Source organism: Herpailurus yagouaroundi, unplaced genomic scaffold (genome assembly GCF_014898765.1).
Source record: "Herpailurus yagouaroundi ecotype Mexico unplaced genomic scaffold, PumYag 77, whole genome shotgun sequence".
Taxonomy (NCBI): Eukaryota; Metazoa; Chordata; class Mammalia; order Carnivora; family Felidae; genus Herpailurus; species Herpailurus yagouaroundi.
In genome coordinates this window covers 17,454,170-17,474,780 of record NW_024412388.1, presented here as the reverse complement: position 1 = coordinate 17,474,780, position 20,611 = coordinate 17,454,170, and the positions used below count along the sequence as shown (strand labels likewise).

General features: G+C 52.4%; 2 protein-coding genes across 3 annotated transcripts in view; both read left to right on the top strand.

The window, feature by feature from the left end:
• The window catches only part of ASAP3 (ArfGAP with SH3 domain, ankyrin repeat and PH domain 3), a 49,292-nt gene extending 42,923 nt beyond the window's left edge, over nt 1-6,369 (top strand). The window contains 10 exon segments of the mRNA XM_040464650.1: nt 535-620; nt 776-891; nt 1,484-1,551; nt 1,646-1,753; nt 1,889-2,084; nt 2,948-3,176; nt 3,702-3,732; nt 3,734-3,793; nt 4,989-5,016; nt 5,019-6,369. Of these exon segments, the coding sequence (XP_040320584.1) occupies nt 535-620; nt 776-891; nt 1,484-1,551; nt 1,646-1,753; nt 1,889-2,084; nt 2,948-3,176; nt 3,702-3,732; nt 3,734-3,793; nt 4,989-5,016; nt 5,019-5,062 (966 nt within the window). The 3' untranslated portion in view covers nt 5,063-6,369.
• A 3,301-nt stretch (nt 6,370-9,670) lies between these two features.
• TCEA3 (transcription elongation factor A3) overlaps nt 9,671-20,611 on the top strand; it is a 38,138-nt gene continuing 27,197 nt past the window's right edge. The window contains exons 1-4 of one of the 2 annotated variants that reach the window (XM_040464629.1): nt 9,671-9,858; nt 15,217-15,279; nt 16,051-16,156; nt 16,630-16,729. In XM_040464629.1, the coding sequence (XP_040320563.1) occupies nt 9,790-9,858; nt 15,217-15,279; nt 16,051-16,156; nt 16,630-16,729 (338 nt within the window). In that variant the 5' untranslated portion in view covers nt 9,671-9,789. The remainder of the gene's footprint in view (nt 9,859-15,216; nt 15,280-16,050; nt 16,157-16,629; nt 16,730-20,611) is intronic. The other variant, XM_040464634.1, reaches the window with a different exon arrangement.

Genomic DNA, 20,611 nt, shown 5'->3' with positions numbered 1-20,611 from the left:
GGTAAGGGTGCGTCAGAGTAGATCAGGGAAGGCTATTGCATTGGCGACTCCAGTGAGCCGGGAGGGGGTGAGTCAGAGGGGAAGGGTATCAGAGACATGTGAATGGATAAATTGACAGGAGTTGCTGACTGTACATGAAAAAAATCGAATGTCATGTCTTGGCAGCGAGGGTGCAGCACTTAGGTGAGGTAAGAATTTGGAACAGCCTACACATGAGTGATATGGCTGAAAGTATGAGGTTAGCTGAGGTCTCAAGGGGCCAGTGAGAGAGGAGCAGAGAGAGCCCAGGGCTAAGAACCAAGGCTGGGAAGCACCTGTTATTGGGGGTAAGAGGAGGCAGAGCCAATGAAGGAAGTAGTGAACGAATGGTCTCTCACCTCCCTCCCAAGCACGTTCCATCCCTGTGGTCTCCTCTCTCAGGGTCCTGGCAGCTTTATGTCGGGAGGTGTCCAGGGCAGCGAGAGTTCAGGAGGGTGATACTGGATTGGGGGCAGGTGAACTGGGGGAAACTCAGAGGTGTGGCTGTGTACCCAGGCACCTGGAGAACTTGCCCTGCACTTGGCTATCAGAGTCGCCACCCAGGCCTCCCTGCCCCTGGTGGATTTCATCATCCAAAATGGGTGAGAACCTCCCTGCCCATCTGCCCACCTCCTCATACTCCCCCTTGTTCCTTTCTCTTCTCCGTTCCCCTTCCCCCTTCCCTCTTTTTCCCCCCTGACTTTGACCCCTTTGCCTGTCTGTTCCCCTTCCTTCCTCCCTGGCCCCCCACCCCCAGAGGTCACCTGGACACCAAGGCTGCTGACGGGAACAGTCCCCTGCACTGCGCTGCTCTCTACAATCAGCCCGACTGCCTCAAGCTGCTGCTGAAAGGGAGAGCTTCGGTTGGCACAGGTGGGGCCCCGACGCCTCCTCTACCAGACTCCCGGTTCCTTACTAACCCTCGTGTGGCACTTCCTGCCTTCTTCCCAGATGGAGAGCACTGGTAACAAGCATGGGCTTTGCAGACAGACTTGGGTCCTAATCCCAGCTTGCCTCTGACCACCTCTGTGACCTTGGGATCTGTCTATTCATCTGTTGAACCTCAGCTTCCTCATGTGCAAAATGGGTATAATACCACAGACCAAGTAGAACTGCTAAGAAGATAGAATGTGTCTGAAAGTATTTAAGCAAATGAATATTAGCTGAGTTCAAATAATAGTGATTATAGTAGCCACTATTTATTTACTGTTTAACATGTGCCTGGTAAGGTGCCAAGTGCTCTTGGCACAAGAGCCTCACAACAACCTCATCAGAAAGGTATGAGTATTATACTCATTTTGTAGATGAGCAAATCAAGGCCCAGAGAGGCTAAGTGACTTGCCCAAGATCACACAGCCAGGAAGTAGCAGAGCCGAGATTCAAACGCAGTCTGATTCCAGAGGCCCATCTTAACCTCTAATCTATAATGTCTTTTGACCCTGACCCCTAACTTTACCCCTCACAGTGAACGAGGCAGGAGAGACAGCTCTGGACATAGCCAGGAAGAAGCAGCACAAGGAGTGTGAGGAGCTGGTGAGGTCTAGGAAAGGAGGGGAAGCCCCTGACCCTTCCTCTTTCTCTGCTGAGCCCCTGACCCTCTGAACTGCCAAGGCTTTGTTTTTGGCAGCTGGAGAAGGCCCAGGCGGGGACTCTCGCCTTCCCTCTGCACGTGGACTACTCCTGGGGACTCTCCACAGAGCCTGGCTCCGACAGTGACGAGGAGGAAGAAGAGAAGGTGGGTCCTCACCCCATCTCTCGGGCCTTCGTGAGAGAGCAGATGGAAAGAGCCAGATCGGACCTGCTGTGGGGAGGGGCAGGGCTGAACTGGAGGAGCCACACCATCCTTTCTCCCATACCTTTGCCCCTGCAGCGCTGCCCTCTGAAGCCCCCAGCGCAGACCCGCTGGGCCAGTGGGAGGGTCGACCTCAGCAACAAGACGTACGAGGCCATCGCCACCCTGGGACCAGCTGCCCCTCAGAGCGAGAGTGAGGCCTGCCCCCCGCCCTTGCCTGTCAAAAACCCTTCTCGGACCATGGTCCAAGGGCGTGTGGGACATACCAGTGGAGGTATGACTGGCTGCCCAGGAAAATGCTCATCATACCATTCACTGTCACCAGCGCATTGAGTTAAGGGTGCGTGTGTGAGCTCATATCACCCTCACAGTCTCTTGTCAGGCAGAGGTCATCACGTCCCCCTTACAGGTAAAGGGGCAGAGATGTGGAGTAGCATCCCCCAAATCCCACAGCTAATATGTCCCCGATGTGGGATTCAAACCCAGGTCTGTCTTATTCCAAATTCTTCAATGCTTTCCTTAAATAAAAAGAGAGAGAAGCATTTATTGACCATCCACTGTGTCTCCAGTATTTGGGGAGCTACTGAGACACAGTCTAGTGGGGGAGATAGAAGCTGGAATGCAGTTCATTACAATAATAGACACAATGGTATAGAACGTAAATCCCCGCCCCCCCCCCCCCCCACAAAGAATGTAAATCTCAAGACGACAGGAGTGTTCCGTTGACTAGTATTTCTCCTGCACCTAGCACAGCACCTGGCTCTTCTCAAGAACTGTTTGTTGGAAGAAGAACAGCCTTGTTCTGGGAGCTCAGGGGAGGGAGGGAGCGTGTCCTGTTGGGACTGGGGAGTGGTTGAGGAAGGCATCCTGTCTGGGTAGCATCTGCGTTGAGCCTGGGGAATGAGCAAAAGAGTCCAGACTGAGGGGCAGGAGGGGTAGAAGCCAAAACTGCATCAGTGTGGCCTGGCCATCATAGCAAATGAGACTGGGCATGGGGGGGGAGGAGCTGAAGGGGACCACCGGGGAGGTGGGTGGCATCCGGGAGTGGGGACAGCCATAGATCCTTGAGGCCAAGGACTGCTTTGAATTGAGAACAGAGTAAGTGATAAAGACAGGCTTTATCATTTCTGATTCTAGATCGTTCCGAAGTCCCCAGCCTGAGCTTAGAGCCTTCTGGGGCCCCTGAGAGCCTGGGCAGTCCAGCCTCCACCCCTTCCAGCCTCTCAAGCCCTGGGGAAGCTGGAGGTCCCAGCCAAACCCCCCCACCGAGCTCTGAGGAGGGCCTCTGGGAGCCCCCGGGCCCCTCCCGCCCCAGCCTGACATCTGGAACCACCCCCACGGAGATGTATCCCCCGGTCAAGTTCAGGTGAGGGCCCTGCTGGGCAAGTCTCCCCCAGCCCTCTGCACATCATGTATTTCCCCACCTGTCAGTGGTGCCTACCTAAGGCCTGGGATACCTCCCTGCTCTGAGGCCCATGACTAACACAGAATGCTAGCCCTTGAGTGGAGGGTGAGTGGGCCCCCTGCCCCTCACACACCTGCTCCTGAGTCTGGGAAGGAGCCTGAGACCCAGACTGCTGGAGGCCAAGTGAAGGCTTAGTCCCTCCTGTCTAGAGGCCGGAGTCTAGAGGCTCTCAGTGGGATCTCTGCTGTGTTCCCACCTCCAGCGCAGGATCCAGTCCTCCCTTCCCTGGAAACAAGCCCTTTCAGTTTGCAGTCTGGGGGGTAGGTACGGGGAAATCTCCAGAGCCCTCGGGAGTCAGTTCTAAGCCTGGGGGCCTCGAGGGGTTCTCTACCCACCTGCTTAGGCCCCAGCCTATACCTGAGCTCTTTTCCCCCACACTAAGGGGCTCTCAGTGTGAGGTCACATTGGCCTTTCCCTGCCTTCCAGCTCCGAGAGCACCCGCTCCTACCGGCGGGGTGGGCCGGAGCCTGGAAGACTGTCCCTCAGCCAGACAGCCTCTGTGCAGAAGGAACACGCTGGTATGAGCTCTGGGACCATGGTTTGAGGGGCGGTGGCAGGACACGTGGGAGGCCAAGGGGGTCAACGGGAGGTGGTTGGGGTGGGGGACATCTCCCCATGACTGGGGTACATATGAGAGCAGGTGGCCCTAGTTTGGTCAGTGCCTGCCCTTCCCACCACAGCCCAGGACACATGCAGCTGGGGAGAGCCCAGGCCTTGAGGGATGGCAGAGGTGGTGATGCCCAAGCCCTGGCTTCTCTCCGGGGAGGCTGAGCGAGGCCCTGTCAACCAGGCTGGAGGCTCAGAGAAGGTCTCACCTTCCTGCAGATGAGGCAGGATTAGGGTGGCTGTGTACCAGTCTTTAGTGTGCCCGACTGTCCCCTTGTAGGAATCTGCTGAGACTGCCAACTCCCAGGCACAGAGGCATGTGACAGGGACCAGGCAAGGGCTCTCATCCTTAATCCGACTTCTCTCTGCTGGATCACGAAGCCTCTCACAGCTACCCATAGTTAGTTGAGGAACTGGGAGTGGGCACAGGACAGAGCCAGTTGGGCTGAGAATAAAACTGCTTGTTCCTTGTTCCCCCGGGGATTCCTCAGGGGGTGGTCGTGGGTGTCAGTGCTGGGAGCGGGAGGCAGCAGGGGCAGGAACCGGGTCTCTCTGAGGAATTGCCACCCTCACTGTATCAAAGTCAGGCACCAGACACAAATCTGTGTCCACAATCAGGTATCTGTCACCCAGCATTTAGCCGATACTTGTCGTTGAGACATGCATGCTAAGAAGAGGCCAGGCTTCAGAGTGCGGAGGCCTTGGAAAAGTGGCTTCACTTCTTTAAGCCTCAGTTTCATTGTCTGTTAAATGGGGATAATTTCATCTATCCATGACAGGACGGTGGTGAAACTGAGTGAGATAAACAGCTGGTATATAATAAAAGTACTTAGACGGGGCACCTGGGCGACTCAGTTGGTTAAGTGTCCAACTTCAGCAAAGGTCATGATCTTGCGGTTCATGAGTTCAAGCCCTGCGTCAGGCTCTGTGCTGATACTCAGAGCCCGGAGCCTGCCTAGGATTCTGTGTCTCCCTCTGCCCCTGCCGCTGCCCCACTTGCACGCTCTCTCACTCTCTGTCTCTCAAAAATAAATAAACATTAAAAATTTTTAAAAATATATGATATAGGTACTTAGAAACTATCAATTTTCATTCTTCTATCCCCAGGTTGGCTTCACTGAAGGAGAGGGCTCAAGAAGGGGGGTTCTCCTGGAAACTCTGCGCAGCTTTTGCAAGACTAGCTCCTTGCTGGCCTTTGCATGCCTGAACTACCCCCATGTTTGGGCCCCAATGTTCAGAGCTAGGACTCGAACCCGCAAGACTGGGGAACTGAGGCGTCCATTCCCTTGGGTCTTGCTGTCTCTGTCCCTTGTGCCTCCGTGGCTGGCCTTCCTCCCTGCCGTGGACCTCATACCCCTTGCCCAGGACACTGGGCCCTTCCATGTTAGGGCTAATGGTGGCTCCTTCCCCTCTATCCCACCACTGCCCAGAGGCCAGGGAGCCAGAGGGCTGGGTCTGAGATTCTTGAGCTACTCTCCATCTTGAGAATTCTCAGTCTCTCATCAGACCAGAACTCTGCTTCTTCTATCAGTCTGGGGGCTCCGTAAGAGTAAGACCGGCCTACCCTCATGCTTCATGTCCAGACCAGGGATTCTACCAGACAAAGGGCTGCCTTCTTGGACATTCATTAGTCTAGGACTCCTTTCCTGAGTTTCTCTCTATGTCCAGATGTCACACAAGTAAGACAAGGGTCTTGCAGATGTGGTCCCTTGCTAGGAAGCTGGTCCCCAAGGCTGGGCTTGGGAATGGGCAGGGCTAGATCCCAAGGGATGGTCCTCGGCCCAGGGGCAGACAGTCGGCTGGCTTACACCGATGAGACCCTGCAGTTGTCTACAGCTTGCGTGCCTTCTGCTTGGCCAGTGCTCATGATGAACTGGCTGTTAAGTAAATACTCTGAAGAGTACTCCTTTCAAGGGACAGTGCAGCCTTCCCGGGCACCTCTGTTATATTCCCCAGCCGGGAGGTAGACTAGGAGTAACCCCCATTTGCCTACTCTCCTTGATTTAGCAGGAAGAAAAGGAATGGTCGGAGATGATCGATCTTCACTTCTCTCCTTTTTCTTCGGTCAACTCAGGAGCCTTCCAGTCTTGGGGGAGGAAAGAGCTAAGAAGGGAGGAAGGAAAATAATAGGAAGGGAGAGCAGGAAATAAAGTTTCTCCTTCCCCTTGCCAGAAATTCCACCATGACTTTCAGCCCCATGTTAGAAAACAGGTACACTTAAGCCATCATCAATCTCTAACAGCTTTATGGGCGCTGGGCATGAGGCCCTGGCAAGGATGGGCCAGGCCAAACAGAAGAGGCTGGAGGGTGCCAATGGCCAACGAAGCAGTCTGGCCCAGGAGGCTGAACTGTTTACCCTGGATGGAGACCTGACTGGTCTGGGATCCCACAGGAACAGGGTTGTCTTCTGAGCCTCCAGTGTCTGGTTTTGTTCATCTCAGACTTGTTATTTCACTCATCTCTAATAAAAGATTTTTGTTTTATTAAATTCTGGTGGTTTCATTTATGTGATCTGAAGAGCATTAGGGAAGGGGGTGGGAATTCTAGGGCCTGGAACTCTTTCTCTGGACCTGCTAAGGGAGCTGGGCTTGGTGTAGAACAGGGATGATTTTGCCCCAAGGGACGTTTGGCAATGCAGAGACTTTTTTTTTTTTTTTTTTTTTGACTGTTCCCAACTGGAAGGCACTGCTGGCATCTAGTGGCTAGAGGTCAGAGATACTGGTCACCATCCTGCAATATACAGGTCAGCCCCACAACAATGCATTATCCCATCCAGAATGCTAGTGGTGCCCAGGTTAAGAAACACTTGTGCAGAGAAAGCCTGTTGGACAGGGAGTCAGGAGACTCGTAGTTGAGGTCTGCCACAGCCCTTGTCTCAATTTGACCTTCCCTGAGACAAAAGCTTTGGGGACCAATAGTTTATTGTAAGGTGACCCTAGGAAACATAATAAGGAAGTAGGGAGTGGAACCGTAGGTCAAACGCAGTAGAAGTTGTATTAATGAGGGGCTACCACCGAGAACAACTAGGACTTATCTTGGGGACTGTATTGATTAGAACATATCTTCAGGCGCCTGGCTGGCTCGATCAGTGGAGTGTGTGACTCTTGATCTCAGGGCCGAGAGTTCAAGGCCCGTGTTGGGCATAGAGATTACTTAAAAAGTAAATAAATATATAAGAACATGTCTTCAAGTTGTTCCACTGAAAGTGAAAAAATTGGTGTGTTTACCACCAAGTCTGGTCTCTCACTGGTTGCGGGGTCCTTCCTGGGGGGTGTCCATTCCCAAGCCTGCTCTGAACCCTCATTCAGGGCACGTGGGAAAGTGTTGGATGTGCGTCCAGGAATTGCCTGCTGCGACCTCCAAGTGAGGATAGGTAGACAGAGGGAATATGGTGGGTACCGACAGTGTCTAATATGGCTGAGCAGTGCAACCCTGGGCTCCTCTAAGCCTCAGGCTTCCCACCCATACAATGAAAAGGTTGCACTTGATGTTTTCTTAGGGTCCTTTGAGTCCCGATGATGTAGGAATCTTGGCTTCTTTTGATGTCATACAACTCAGGGTGGGAACTGTGTGGAAGTTTGAGGAAAATCAAATGTTTTTAGAAAGGCAATCCTGGGGCACCTGGGTGGCACAGTCGGTTAAGCGTCCGACTTCAGCCAGGTCACGATCTCGCGGTCCGTGAGTTCGAGCCCCGCGTCGGGCTCTGGGCTGGTGGCTCAGAGCCTGGAGCCTGCTTTGGATTCTGTGTCTCCCTCTCTCTCTGCCCCTCCCCCGTTCATGCTCTGTCTCTCTCTGTCCCAAAAATAAATAAAAAACGTTGAAAAAAAAAGTTTTAAAAAGGCAATCCTGGGGCGCCTGGGTGGCTCAGTCCGTTAAGCGTCAGACTTGGGCTCAGGTCATGACCTCGCGGTTCATGAGGTCAAGTCCTGCATAGGGCTCTGTGCTGGCTCTCTGCTGTCATCACGGAACCCGCTTCCGATCCTCTGTCCCCCTCTCTTTCTGCCCTTCTCCTGCTTGTTCTCTCTCTCGATAAATAAATAAACTTAAAAAAAAAAAAAGGGTAATCCTAAATAACTAGATGGCTGTCCCTTCAACCCAGAGGTTGGTTGGGAATTGGCCAAGAGACTGTCCCACATACCAAACTGATAAAAGTCTAACCTCAAAGTGGTCCACATTGCTAATGTAGTCAGACCCCACCCACCTCTGGCTTCCTGCCCCGTTTGCCCCCACCCTACCTCTGTGCTACAGCCCCAGCAATTTTTCAGTTCCTCCAACCCTGACATGCCAAGCACACCCCCATCGCTAAGCTTTGCACGTTCAGAACTCCAGGAGGACTGTCTTGTTCCTCTCTGGATGCTCAGGGCTAGAACTGCCTGGCACATAGCAGGTGCTCAATAAATACACGTTGAATGAATGAATGTCTCTCCATCTCTTACACAAACACTCCCTTCCTCCTCCCCTCAACTCCCACCCTGCACTTCTGCCCAAAGTTTAAACTTCACTGCTTCAGAGCAGATGACACCTCAACTGGTGCAGGTCCCCTCAAATGTGTTCTTCAAGTATCCTCCCCTTCTTCCTGACCCTCGCCCCAGTTGTGATCATATGGAATTGATTGTGTCCAAATGTGCTTAGGCTTTCTCTCTTGCCCATAGACTCAATCTCAAACTTGCTGGGACTAGTCTGTCTTGTTTGTTGCTTGGACACTCAAAAAGCATTTGTTGAATGAAAGAAAAACCTGCCCGTTCCCACCGAAGTCCCAGGCCACACAGCAGCAGTCAGAAGCCCATGAGTTGTGACCGAGGCTGGGTCAGGGTTCTCTAGAGTTTTCTCAAGAAAGTCTGGAGATGTCACTGAACACCCCATGCCACAGTGCCCTACTCTGCACACACTATGAACCACTTTTCATGCTTCCCTCTCAGGTCCCTTAAAGCCTCTCTCCCGCACAAGGATCACTTTGTGTCAATTAAGCTCACTAGTTTAGGACTTTTCCTGGGTCTGCTGGGGATACTTGGAAGGTCCCTCCACTGGAATCCAGATGTGTGCACAGCTGTGGGGGCACAATTCTGCTTCCTTCCCTTCACCCGAGATGACCGTTCCAGACCCAATCCCAGTAGGGAGGCAGTGGCCTGACCCTGAATAAAGGGCACCCACGCACCTGGGTCAGGATATCTCAAAGCGGGGTGTATCTAAGTATCTCCCAAACCCTCGCTACTCAGAGAGCAGTCCTGGAGGCCGCTCCGCCCGTTGCGCTCCAGGGAGCTTGTTAGAAATGCAAAAACCTCACTGCAACAAACAAAATAGAAACAGAGGGCCTGGATACACGCGTGTCCCCAGGCCATGTGCACGAATGAGTGAGCAGGGGGTACAGCAGAGTTGGATTTAACGATCGTGCACGAAATATAATCCAAGGGCGCCAAGATGCTTGCACCTGGGCATAGGCGCGGAGCTAGGTCCCGCTTTGAGCTGCGATTGTGCACCGACGCGGGAGCCAGGACTCCTCCTAGAGCGCCCGGGGCACCCTCAGGCGCCCTCCGCGCCGCGACTGCCTCCTGGTCCGGGGACCACGGCCTCCCCACTTGCCAGAGAGCACTCCTTCCCAAATCTCCCTTCGGCAGAAGGGCCCAGGTGGCGGGCGCTCTCTCGAAGCCTCGTCCCTCTCGGCAGGCCAGGCCCGCCGGCGCGGGCAAACTTTGCCCGGGCGAGTCCTTGAAGTCTATATTTAGTGCACGTCACCCCTCCCCCTGCGGTCGAGAGGCGGGCGGGCCGAGAGGGGTGTGGGGGGAGAGCCCCGCCCCCGCAGGCGTGTGTGTCGTGTGGGTTTGGGGCCCCGCGCGGTTGCGCGCGCCCTCGGCCTTTGCGCCTCCCGCAGCCCCGGCGCCCCTCGCCCCGCCGGGCGTCGTGCGCCAGCATGGGCCAGGAAGAGGAGCTGCTGAGGATCGCCAGAAAGCTGGAGAAGATGGTGGCCAGGAAGAACACGGTGAGGCTGCAGAGTTTGGGCCACAGCCCCCGCCCCCAGGAGGCGCGGCGCGGCGCGTGCGAGCCTGGTGTCCCGGGGGCGCGTGTTGGCGGCGCGCCCGGGAGGCGCGTGCGGGACTCGAGGGAGGTGCGGCTGACGCAGGGCTCAGCGCCCCTTGGGGACTGCTGGGGACCCCAGGGTGGGTGTGTGCACGGCCCAGGGAGCTGGGCAGGATCTTGCGGGACCGCAAAGACGAGACTTGTGCATGCCCCTCTGGACAAGTGGGGTTCGGGGGCGCTGGGTAGCTTCTGCAGGGCCCGGGAAAGCGAGCGAAGAGACCAGGACCTGGAAAAGGACTTTCAGAGTCCGGGGACTCACGGCGGGCGTGTGCAAAGCCAGGGGAGCGGCGGCGACAGCGGGGCGGGGGAGAAAGGGGAACGGGGGAGGGAGGATGGTTTACAAAATCCTGGATGGCCCGAGAAGGGGCAAAGAAACTTGAGCTGATGTGGGGTGCTGAGCCGCCTCTATCCCTCACCCCGGTAGCGGATCTGGAGGAGAGCAGTAAGGGACCTCCGATCCCACAACCTCACAGCTTGGGGAGCCAGGAGCGGTTCTATTTGCAACTTTCCCTTAACTTGGCCGCAGGGTGGGGCCCCGGGCAGGCGGGGGCCGAACAGGTGCTGGGCAGCCGCTGCGCCCTGGGGGGGGGGGGGGGGGGGGGGGGGGACGGGCTGGAGGCCTGGGCTGTCGGGGCCGGGGAAGGGGGAGCCGGACCCAGAGGGGAATCAGGACTGAGGGCCCTACCTGCGGGTACCTGGACTCTCAGGCCGACTTGAAGTTAATGTTTGATCCTCTCCCTGATCTTTGCCTCAAGCTGGAGGCCACCGGGTTGCCTGGCCAGAGCAAACTTGGCCTTGGGTCTGCGAGGGTCTGGGCACACCCAGAGAGGGAAGAGAGGAGAGGGTAGCCCATGGGACTGTCCCCCCACCTCACCCTGTACCAGGGCCCTCCCAGTCCCATCTTCCATAGCCAGGTGCTGGAACAGGACCTGCCTTTCCAGCCCATTCTAGATGTGACTCTAGGAGCTTGGGGGAAGGGATGGACCTAAGAGAAGTTTTAGAGCAGGGAAGATGGAAGAGTCCCATGGAGCGTCAAGCTACCCTGGTGTAGACAATGAGTTGGTGTCCATACAAAGGCCAGAGTTACCAGTTTCCTCATCTGTAAGAAAGATATGAGATTATCTGTCTCCTGGGCAGGAGTGCCTCTGCTGGCAGTGGTGAGGGTGGAGAGATGTAAAACCTCCTGGAGTACTTGAACTAGTGCTGGGTAAGAGTTAGAGAATGACGCCTGCTTTTGCACAGCCAGGACGGACACAGAAACCTGCCGAGGGCTGGGAACCCCCTCACCCACACATTCCCAGCCTCCACCCGCCCCCCCCCCATTGCCGGGATCCTCCAAAACCAGTGCAACTGAGCCTCAAGTCAGAGGGCACTTTCCCAACTGGGGGTGACGGAGCTCAGCCCGAGTCTTCTGAGCTCAATTCCACATCACAGTCCTGTCCCTTGCTGACTCCAGACTTGAGCCATGAGATTCTGGGCTCCGGGGCGGGGTGGGGGAGGCCGGGACGCCTGAGGAAAGGCAGTTTTGGGGAGTAGAGCTCTGGCTGAGGAGGAAGCCAACCTGCCCTGAGTTCCCTCTCGCTCCTTTTATGGACCTATGCTCACCACTCATGCTTCCCTCTCTGGGCCTTGATTCCCTCTTCTGTGAAATGGGAAGAGGAAACTGTGTCCCTGGGGGATGGATTCCTGAGGAAGTACCCAGAGCTGTCTCCTGGAAAGAGGCAAGCCTGGCCACAGGGTCTCTGTAGCACAGAGCTCGTCTGCAGCCACGTCTGCGCCTGGGCTCTTGGCAGCATCTGGGTGGGCACAGAGCTCTGGGCCTGTGGCCGACGGAGGTGGAGACTGCTCTGGGAGCAAAAGTGGGCCCGCCCAGCAGTGGTTAGGGAGAGGAGGACACACTTCCTGTAAGAAGACGGATCCTCCACGTTGCAGCTCAGGCCTGGGGTTCACTGCCAATTACTGAAGTCCCAGCAACTTTCTCAGGGCTTTTGTCAGACGCTGTGCGTGTGCACCAACTGGAGCAGCTTCAGACATACACCAAACAGTCACAGCTACGCATACACATAATTACACGCAACAAACATAGCCACACACACGCACAGCCACACACAGCAATAGCTAGACAAGCATCTATACACATAACTGCATGTGAGTCGCGGCACTGGTACTGACATGATAGATACACGGACCCGTATGTTTACAGAAAGACACACACGCGTGCACAGCACAGCTACCCCCATACTTGCAAAGTTACGGACTTAGCAAACAGCCACAGTTTCACACCACAGGCATCTCCCACAGAGACAAACAGACACGCGGTGCTTCGAGCTGCATTTACACAGCTCCACACACGGACTAAAGATACTGCTGGCTGCACGTCCCATCCCTGTACACAGACAGACACCCAAGTCAGCTCTTGCACACGGCTTCGCAAGCCCGGCTGCACTGAGGCTCCTGGCTATTCTCCAACATGACCCAGTTGTACAGCGTGACATTCAGAGATGCACACCCCATGGTGAGCTGGAATCCGCTTAATGTCCATTGTTGATTTTTTCAGGAATTTTGCAAGCTGGTTGTTAAATACGGCCATTATTTTATTTTATTTTTTTAGTTGACTAGCGTTGATGTGCATTGCCACTTTGGTTTCAGGTGTACAACATAGTGATTCATCAACTCTATACACTATGCTGTGCTTACCATGGGTGTGGCTACCTACCATCTGTCACCATACAAATGCTGTTAAAATACCATTGACTAGGGGCACCTGGTGGCTTAGGCGTCAGGCACCTTAGGCAAAGGTGATCCAACTTTGGCTCACGTCATGATCTCACTGCTCGTGAGTTTGAGCCCCACGTCGGGCTCTGTGCTGATAGCTTGGAGCCTGGAGCCTGCTTCAGATTCTGTCTTTGTCTCTGTCTCTCTGTCTCTGCCCCTCCCCTGCTCATGCTCTGTCTCTCTCTCTCTCTCTCAAATAGAAAATAAAACATAAAAAAATTAAAAAATACCATTGACTATGTTCCCTGTGTAGAGCCATTATTTTAAAAATTAAATGATATGCTTCCAATTAAATAAATCGTATTAAAAACAAAGGACATTTAAAAATTAAAAAAATAAAAACAAAGGTAATACACACTCCAAAGTCATCACTTCTAATTATTTTACTACATTTCACTAATTATTTTACTACCTTTCACTCTCCATGGTCTAGAGGTTCTGTTACATCAATATGGTGGAAATCCTAGTATAACGGCATGATAGTGTACATTTCTTCCCAGTGCCTCCTTTTAGTTCAGTGACAGCATATTGGTAGCTTGAAATTGACCTACAAATCAGGCAGGTTTTTTTTTTTTCCTTTGAGAGCTGGGTGTTGAATGTTGACCAACATGGCACCACACTTACGTTGATATTCCATAACTACACACGTCTAGACAGCGTTTCGTCCATACCTGCACAGGTTAGAGCTGAAAGGCCTGAGTTTGAATCCCAGCTCGATGCCTTGTAACTTTGGGCAAATTATTTAATCTCCCTGTTTCTTGGGTTGCTCCTCTGTGAAAATGGGGTAATAATTCAGTAAGAATGAGAGTAGTAACAGTACCTACCTCGCAGGGCCAGTGTGAGAGTTAAAGGAACTAATGCAGGTGAGATACTTGGAGCGGTGCCCAGCACAGAGCAAGCCTTTCATTGGTGGTCCATGCCTGCAGGGTTACACGCAGGCGTGCACATCCACAGGTCACGCCTCCAGAAACATACTGCTAACCCACGTTCCAAGGGAGGCTGAGGGCTGACAGAGGGCACCCCTTGGGATGTGGTCCTGGCAAGGAAGCCTGGCAGGGCGGGCGTTGGCTGCTGGAACCACACAGTGAGACCAGGGCAAGGGGCATACAGGACACAGTCAGCTGGTGCTCCCCAGGGAACCCATCTCAGGCCAGGGGGCGGGGCTGGCCTCTAGGAAGTGGGTGCAGGAAAGAGAAGGCTGAAATGGGGCATGGGTGGCCCAGGGCCTGGCAGCCAGCAGATTTTCAGATCTGAGGCTCCTTTCCTCCTGTCACCCCCTCCCTTCCCACCTTCCACTCTCTGCTTTATTCATTCACTCAGGAAACACTGGGCTGTGTGCTAAACCCTGACGTTTCAGAGATTAAAACAGTCCTCCTTACCCAAGAGAAATGAAATGAGAGCGTATGTCCACACAAGGACTTGTACATGAATGTTCCTGGCAGCTTTATTTGTGGTAGGCCCAACTGGAGGCTAGCCCAAGTCCCATCAACAGGTGGATGGATGGCGGAGCCTGGCTGACTCAGTCGAAGGAGTGTGCGATTCTTGATCTCAGGGCTGTGAGTTCGAGCCCCATGTTGGGTGTAGAGATCACTTAGATAAATAAACTTTAAAAAATCGTTTTAAGTTAAAACAAACAGGTGAATGGATAAGCAAATTGTGGTGCGTCTCTACAATGGAAAACAACTCAGTAATAAAAAGAACTATCGATCTACACAGCAACGTGGGTAAATCTCAGTTACCCTGAGTGGAGGAAGCCAGATGGGAAGGCCCATTGCAGTACTCTTCATATGAAATTCTTTAAAATGCAAGTGCTTCTAGGTGACAGAAAACAGAATCATGGTGGCCTGGGCCTGGGTTGGGGTACAGGGAGGGTAGGTTACAAGGGGGCACAAGGAAACTGGGGGGTGATGGTTATGTTCTTATCTTGATTGTGGTGGTGGTTCCCTGGGCATACACAAATGGCAAACGTGCGGTTCGTTGCATGTCACTTACACCTCAATAAAGCTGTAAAAAAAAAAAAAAAAAAAAAAAAAAAAAAAAAAAAGCCATGGCCCTCACTGTGCAGAAGCTCCCAGTTAGGAAGCGGGAGGATGAGGAGGCAGACACAGAAGCAGTAACAAGTAGCCACAAAGTGATTAATCTTAGAGGCGAGATGGGCATGCATGGCCAGTAGAAGGAACAGCAGAACGAGTGGCAGGGGTCAGGGTGAGCGGTTAGGGCTGGGCCCCGTTCCGAAGGGCGAGAGGCCAGCTGGGTGGTGGGAGGTGACGTTAGAGGGCTGGTCTGGGGCAGAATCTTTTGCCTCTGTCTCTCTGTCTCTTTCTGTCCCTTGCCTGGCCTTCAGCCACTTGTCTCCCTATATCCTGTTGCTGGGACAATCTCCCCTACCTCCTGCACCCCTCTTTCCCACCGACACCACACAATGTCAGAAAGGGGCCCGGCGCAGAACCTATGTCCTCCGTCCTCACCTTGTGGCCTCCCACAGGAAGGGGCCCTCGACCTTCTGAAGAAGTTGAACAGCTGTCAGATGTCCATCCAGCTACTCCAGGTGGGGCGGGGGTGGGACGCCTCGGGGGCAGTGCCTGGGGATGGGGAAGTAAAAGACGGGGCCGGGGGGGGGGGGGGGAAGACCTCCAAGGTGGAGTCTGGGAGGAATTTCTAAGGGGAGGACCAGGGGCAGCGGAGGTCTTGAGCTCTGAGGGTGGAAACTCTGGCATTTAGATGGGGGCAGGGCACCTTTCACGCAGAGGGGGTCCTCTGGGTCTGTGAGAAAGATCGGTTTGCTTTCCTTGAATACCCCAATTCCTCAGGCCCTGGGGCTGTGGGATCCAAGGGGCCAGTGATGCAGGGAGAAGGAAAAGTCACCCAGTTTTAGATCCTCCCCGTGTCACCCCCACAGCCCCCAAGCATTACCAGACGCTCTTGGCCCTGAAAAAAATCAACACAGATCCAAGCTGTAGTAGCCAGAGCTGTGTCTTAAGTTGAAGCTTGAACTCAAAGACACCAGGAGGTGGAAATGGTGAGGGGTCATCAGCAGTAGCCCAAACCACCACTGCCGCAGCTTTTCACCGAAGCTGCAGTCATCGGTCAGTGCACAGGGCTGGGCCTTGGGCACCGGACCTCACGGAGGGCCACAGGTCAGGGCCTCAGGTACAGGACCAGGGCTGTGACCTCAGCCACGGGTTAGGGCTGAGGCCCCGGAGAGGCTGGGGCTGGGGCTGGGGAAAGAGGGTGCGGAGCCAGGGCAGGACTTGCCAGTTAGGGCAGCCCATCCTGTGTGTCCGTGCCAAGACCAGCCCCCGACCCTCTCGCTTTGCAGACAACCAGGATTGGAGTCGCCGTTAACGGGGTCCGCAAGCACTGCTCAGACAAGGAGGTGGTGTCTTTGGCCAAAGTCCTCATCAAAAACTGGAAGCGGCTGCTGGGTGAGAGGGGACAAGTTTGACTCTGGCTGTGTTTTGCTCCCAGTCCCTGGGAGGGGACCATGCCTGGCATATAGCAGGCACTCTGTATGTTTGTTGAATGACTTGACAAATGACAGGTGACCTTGTAAGTGGGGAATGCCCGTGTTTGTCTACACAAATGCAACATTTGTAGACGTGTGAGTTTTTGTGTACGTGTGCTTATCTGTGTATGTATTTCTGTGTGCGTGTGGATGTATACAGCACATGTCTACAAACACACATTTGTGTGCAGACGTCTTTCTGTCTCGCTGTGTGAGCGTGGATTTGCACACAGATGGCATGTGGTATAAATGTATTCTTGCGTGTGTGCGTGTGTGTTGGAGGCACGAGCGACTGTTCCTGTCCCTGCCCTTTGCTCCTCCCTCCCCCAAATCCCGCGGGGATCTGCTGAGGCAGAGGTGACTTTGAGAACAATGTCGTGCTTTCATTTCCAGACTCCCCTGGACCCCCCAAAGGAGAAAAGAGAGAGGAGAGAGACAAAGCGAAGGCAGGCCTTTCTCCACCAAGGAAAAAACGGGAAGATCCCAAAGACAGGTATTTTTTCCTGGGGTGGAGAGAAGGGGGCCGGCATGTGTCACGTTCTCTGCCAGCATCTCTGTGTATATAACTCATTTGATCCTCACGCTCCTGGGAGGTGGCTGTTGTTCTCATCTCCTGCAGTGCCCCTCCGTGGGTCTTGTTTGGCTCGATCAGACAGACTCAGAAGACCCAAACGGGCCATCCCTGGCACTGGCCTCACCTAGAGGGCTGCAGGGGCAGGAGACGCAGTGTGCCAGCAGGGTCGGCCCAGGCGTTTCTCGTCTACTAGGGAACCAACCACACAGTGTCCAGACCTAGACTCGCCTCCCCAGGTACAGGGTGATGACGCACACCACAATGTTGGGGGGTCTTTGTTAGAAGACAAAGCTGCCAGGATCCCAGCAAGGGCAATGACCAGCTCCAAGATTCACCGTACTTGGGGCAGCCCAAAAGCTATGCTTTTCTACCTATTATTTATATTTCATTCACAGCCCTTCCTGTCTACATGGCATTTACCAACCAGGGCTCACTTGCTAGAAACAGTGTTACCTAGAAACACAGCTGCCATCCCACCCTTGTCAGAGTTCCAGGGAAATGGGGCTAGGAGCTTACTTAACCATAGAGAAAGAAAGGTGTTTTGTTGGCTCTTTGTTCAACAAACATTTTGTTCAACATTTCCATCTCGTGACAAGGAAGCTGAAGGTTGGGGAGCAGAGCCTTCCGCAAGATCACACAGCTGTTATGTGGCTCAGTGGGAGTCCGGTCTTTGTCAGACCTCCCCAGACCTCTGCTGAGAGGAATAGTTGTTTTTCTCCACTCTGTGCCCCTTCCCCCTTGCCCACCTAGCCAGGGTCCCCCAAACTGCATGACTTTCAGATAGACCCAGATGCCTTACCCGTGACAGTAGATAAAAGCCTTCATCAATGTAGAAATAAATCCTACCTGTTCCCTGTCTGACCGGACCACTTAATTCCTTGGGTGGGGTGGGGGGTCTACCTGTGTTCACCTAAGAGATGAGAAGGCAATATTAGATGATACTGAACAGTCTCTGGTAGTACTAGATAACAGTAGGTAATATGGGTAACACCATCTGTGATTTATCAACATCTTTAATGAACACACCTTTGACCCAGGCTAGCCACTATAAGGAATCATTTTAAGGAATTAACCAGATTAGGGGCTCCTAGCTGGCTCAGTCGAAGAGCATGCAATTCTTGATCTTGGGTGGTGAGTTCAAGCCCCACACTGGGTGTAGACATTACTAAAAAAAAAAAAGGAACCAGATTAAAGCATAAACACTATATATGTGTAATATTTTTTATTGTCCTTTCTGAAACATCTTTAATCTCTGAACCCCTTTTAAATGAATGTTTATTATAATCCTATAAAACAAGTGTTTCACAGAAAACACTTTAAATTTTTTTTTTTTTAACGTTTATTTATTTTTGAGACAGAGAGAGACAGAGCATGAACGGGGGAGGGGCAGAGAGAGAGGGAGACACAGAATCGGAAGCAGGCTCCAGGCTCTGAGCCATCAGCCCAGAGCCTGACGCGGGGCTCGAACTCACGGGCCGTGAGATCGTGACCTGAGCCGGAGTCGGACGCTTAGCCAACTGAGCCACCCAGGCGCCCCCAGAAAACACTTTAGGGAATGATGCTATGGAAAGAAGATCTCACCCAGAGGGAGACATACCTCCTCCAGGTTACTCCCAGTTTGGGTTGTGAAAACAGCTGTGGGGCAAGATGTCCTCCGTGCACAGAAGAATCCCACAGACTGAAAAACCACCTACTATGTTCAAAAAGCCCATGGAGAGGCAGTGCTGGATAGAAAAATATTTAATGACGTGGGAAAATGTTCACTAAGTATTACGAGAATCTGTGTGTATGACATAGTATATATAGTATGATCCCATTTTTATAAAAATTAAGAAAGTGAGAGGCACCTGGCTGGCTCAGTGAGAAGAGCATGTGACTCTTGATCTCGGGGTCGTGACTTTGAGCCCTACATTGGGTGTCGAGTTTACTTAAAAAAAAAAAAGTTAAAAAAATTAAGTGAATTTTGTGTGCATGGATAGGAACAAAGACGGGAAGGATATATACTAGGATGCTAATAGTGATTATATCTGGGTGGTAGGATTGAGAGGTTTTTTTTTTCCTTCTTGTTAATTTCTGTCTTTCTCATTTTTTCCAATAAATACGTACTAATTTTTACAGAAGAAAAAAAATGAAACTTAAAAAAAAATTTTTTTAAGATTTTTAAATTTACTTTTGAAAGAGAGAGACAAAACAAGTGAGAGAGAAGCTGAGAGAGAGAGACAGACAATCCCAAGCACACTCCATGGTGCCAGTGCAGAGCCCGATGTGGACCTCGGCCTCACGAGTTGTGAGGTTATGACCTGAGCCAAAACCAAGAGTCAGACGCTTAACCGACTGAGCCACTCAGGTACCCCAAACTATTTTTTAAAAAACAAAAATATATCAGGGTGCCTGGGTGGCTCAGTCGGCTAAGCATCTGACTCTTGATTTTGGCTCAGGTCATGATCTCACAGTTTGTGGGTTCAAGGCCCGCAATGGGCGCTGTGGACATTGCAGAGCCTGCCTACGATACTTTATCTCCCTCTGTCTCTGCCCCTCCCCTGCTTGTGCGCACTCTCTATCTCCTCTCCCTCTCTCAAATAAGTAAGCATTTAAAAAAATTTTTTTAGGGGTGCCGGGGTGGCTCAGTCGGTTGAGCATCCGACTTTGGCTCAGGTCATGATCTCACAGTCCGTGAGTTTGAGCCCCGCGTCGGGCTCTGTGTTGACAGCTCAGAGCCTGGAGCCTGCTTTGGAATTTGTGACTCCTTCTCTCTCTGCCCCTCCCCCGCTCATGCTCTGTCTCTCTCTGTCTCAAAAATAAATAAAAACATTAAAAAAATTTTTTTTAACACAAAAATATATCTGTGATTATAATTAAGAAGAGCCTCATAGTCTACTTTGTACAATAAAATTGTAAAATCTGTATTGTTGGGTTTCTTTTCACAATGATCCCATATCGCTTTTGAGATCAAAACAAATAATAGCATTTAAAAAAGTAAACAAGTAAGAGTGATAAAAATCTGTCGTGGAAATAATGGAAAATATAGAGAAGTAAGGGAAAAATCACCCACATTCCCCCCACCTAAAGATAATTGCTCGATATTTTGGTGTATGGGTTTTTAAAATTTTTTTTTTCTGTGTTTTTATTTTTGAGAGAGACAGAGAGACAGAGCAAGTGGGGGAGGGGCAGACACACACACACACACACACACACACACACACACACACAGAATCTGAAGCAGGCTCCAGGCTCTGAGCCGTCAGTGCAGAGCCTGACAGGGGGCTTGAACTCCTGAGCTGTGAGATCATGACCTGAGCCGAAGTCGGACGCTTAACCAACTAGGCCACCCAAGCGCCCCTCTGGTCTTTCTAAAGTGAAATACTTGTCAGATGTTTCTGTAAACTTTTTTATGTTTGTTACTTTCATTTTGCTCATTTTGCAATTTTGTGCCACTTGGAGAAATCCTGACATTTAACTTTTCATATGGCGTGTTCTGTTTTTGCAAAGGGGCTACAAGTTTGGCTGGCAGGGACCCCCTGAGCCCCACGGTGCCCAGTGCGGAGTTAACGCTGACTGCATATTGCTAGGCCAACTGTATCAGCACTTCCTGTGTTCATGCTCGGGCTGGTCTGGTCACATGTGGTTCTTAGCACCTTAGCTAATGAAGGACCAGGACGGAGAGGGGTCTTATGGGATGAAATTGAACGACTAGGGGCTGGACCATTGGGAAAGGATACCAAATGGGATATGGGACTAACCTGTAGAATAGGCCATGAAAACATCTGGGTAAAGATAGCAGCCTGTGGGGCGCCTGGGTGG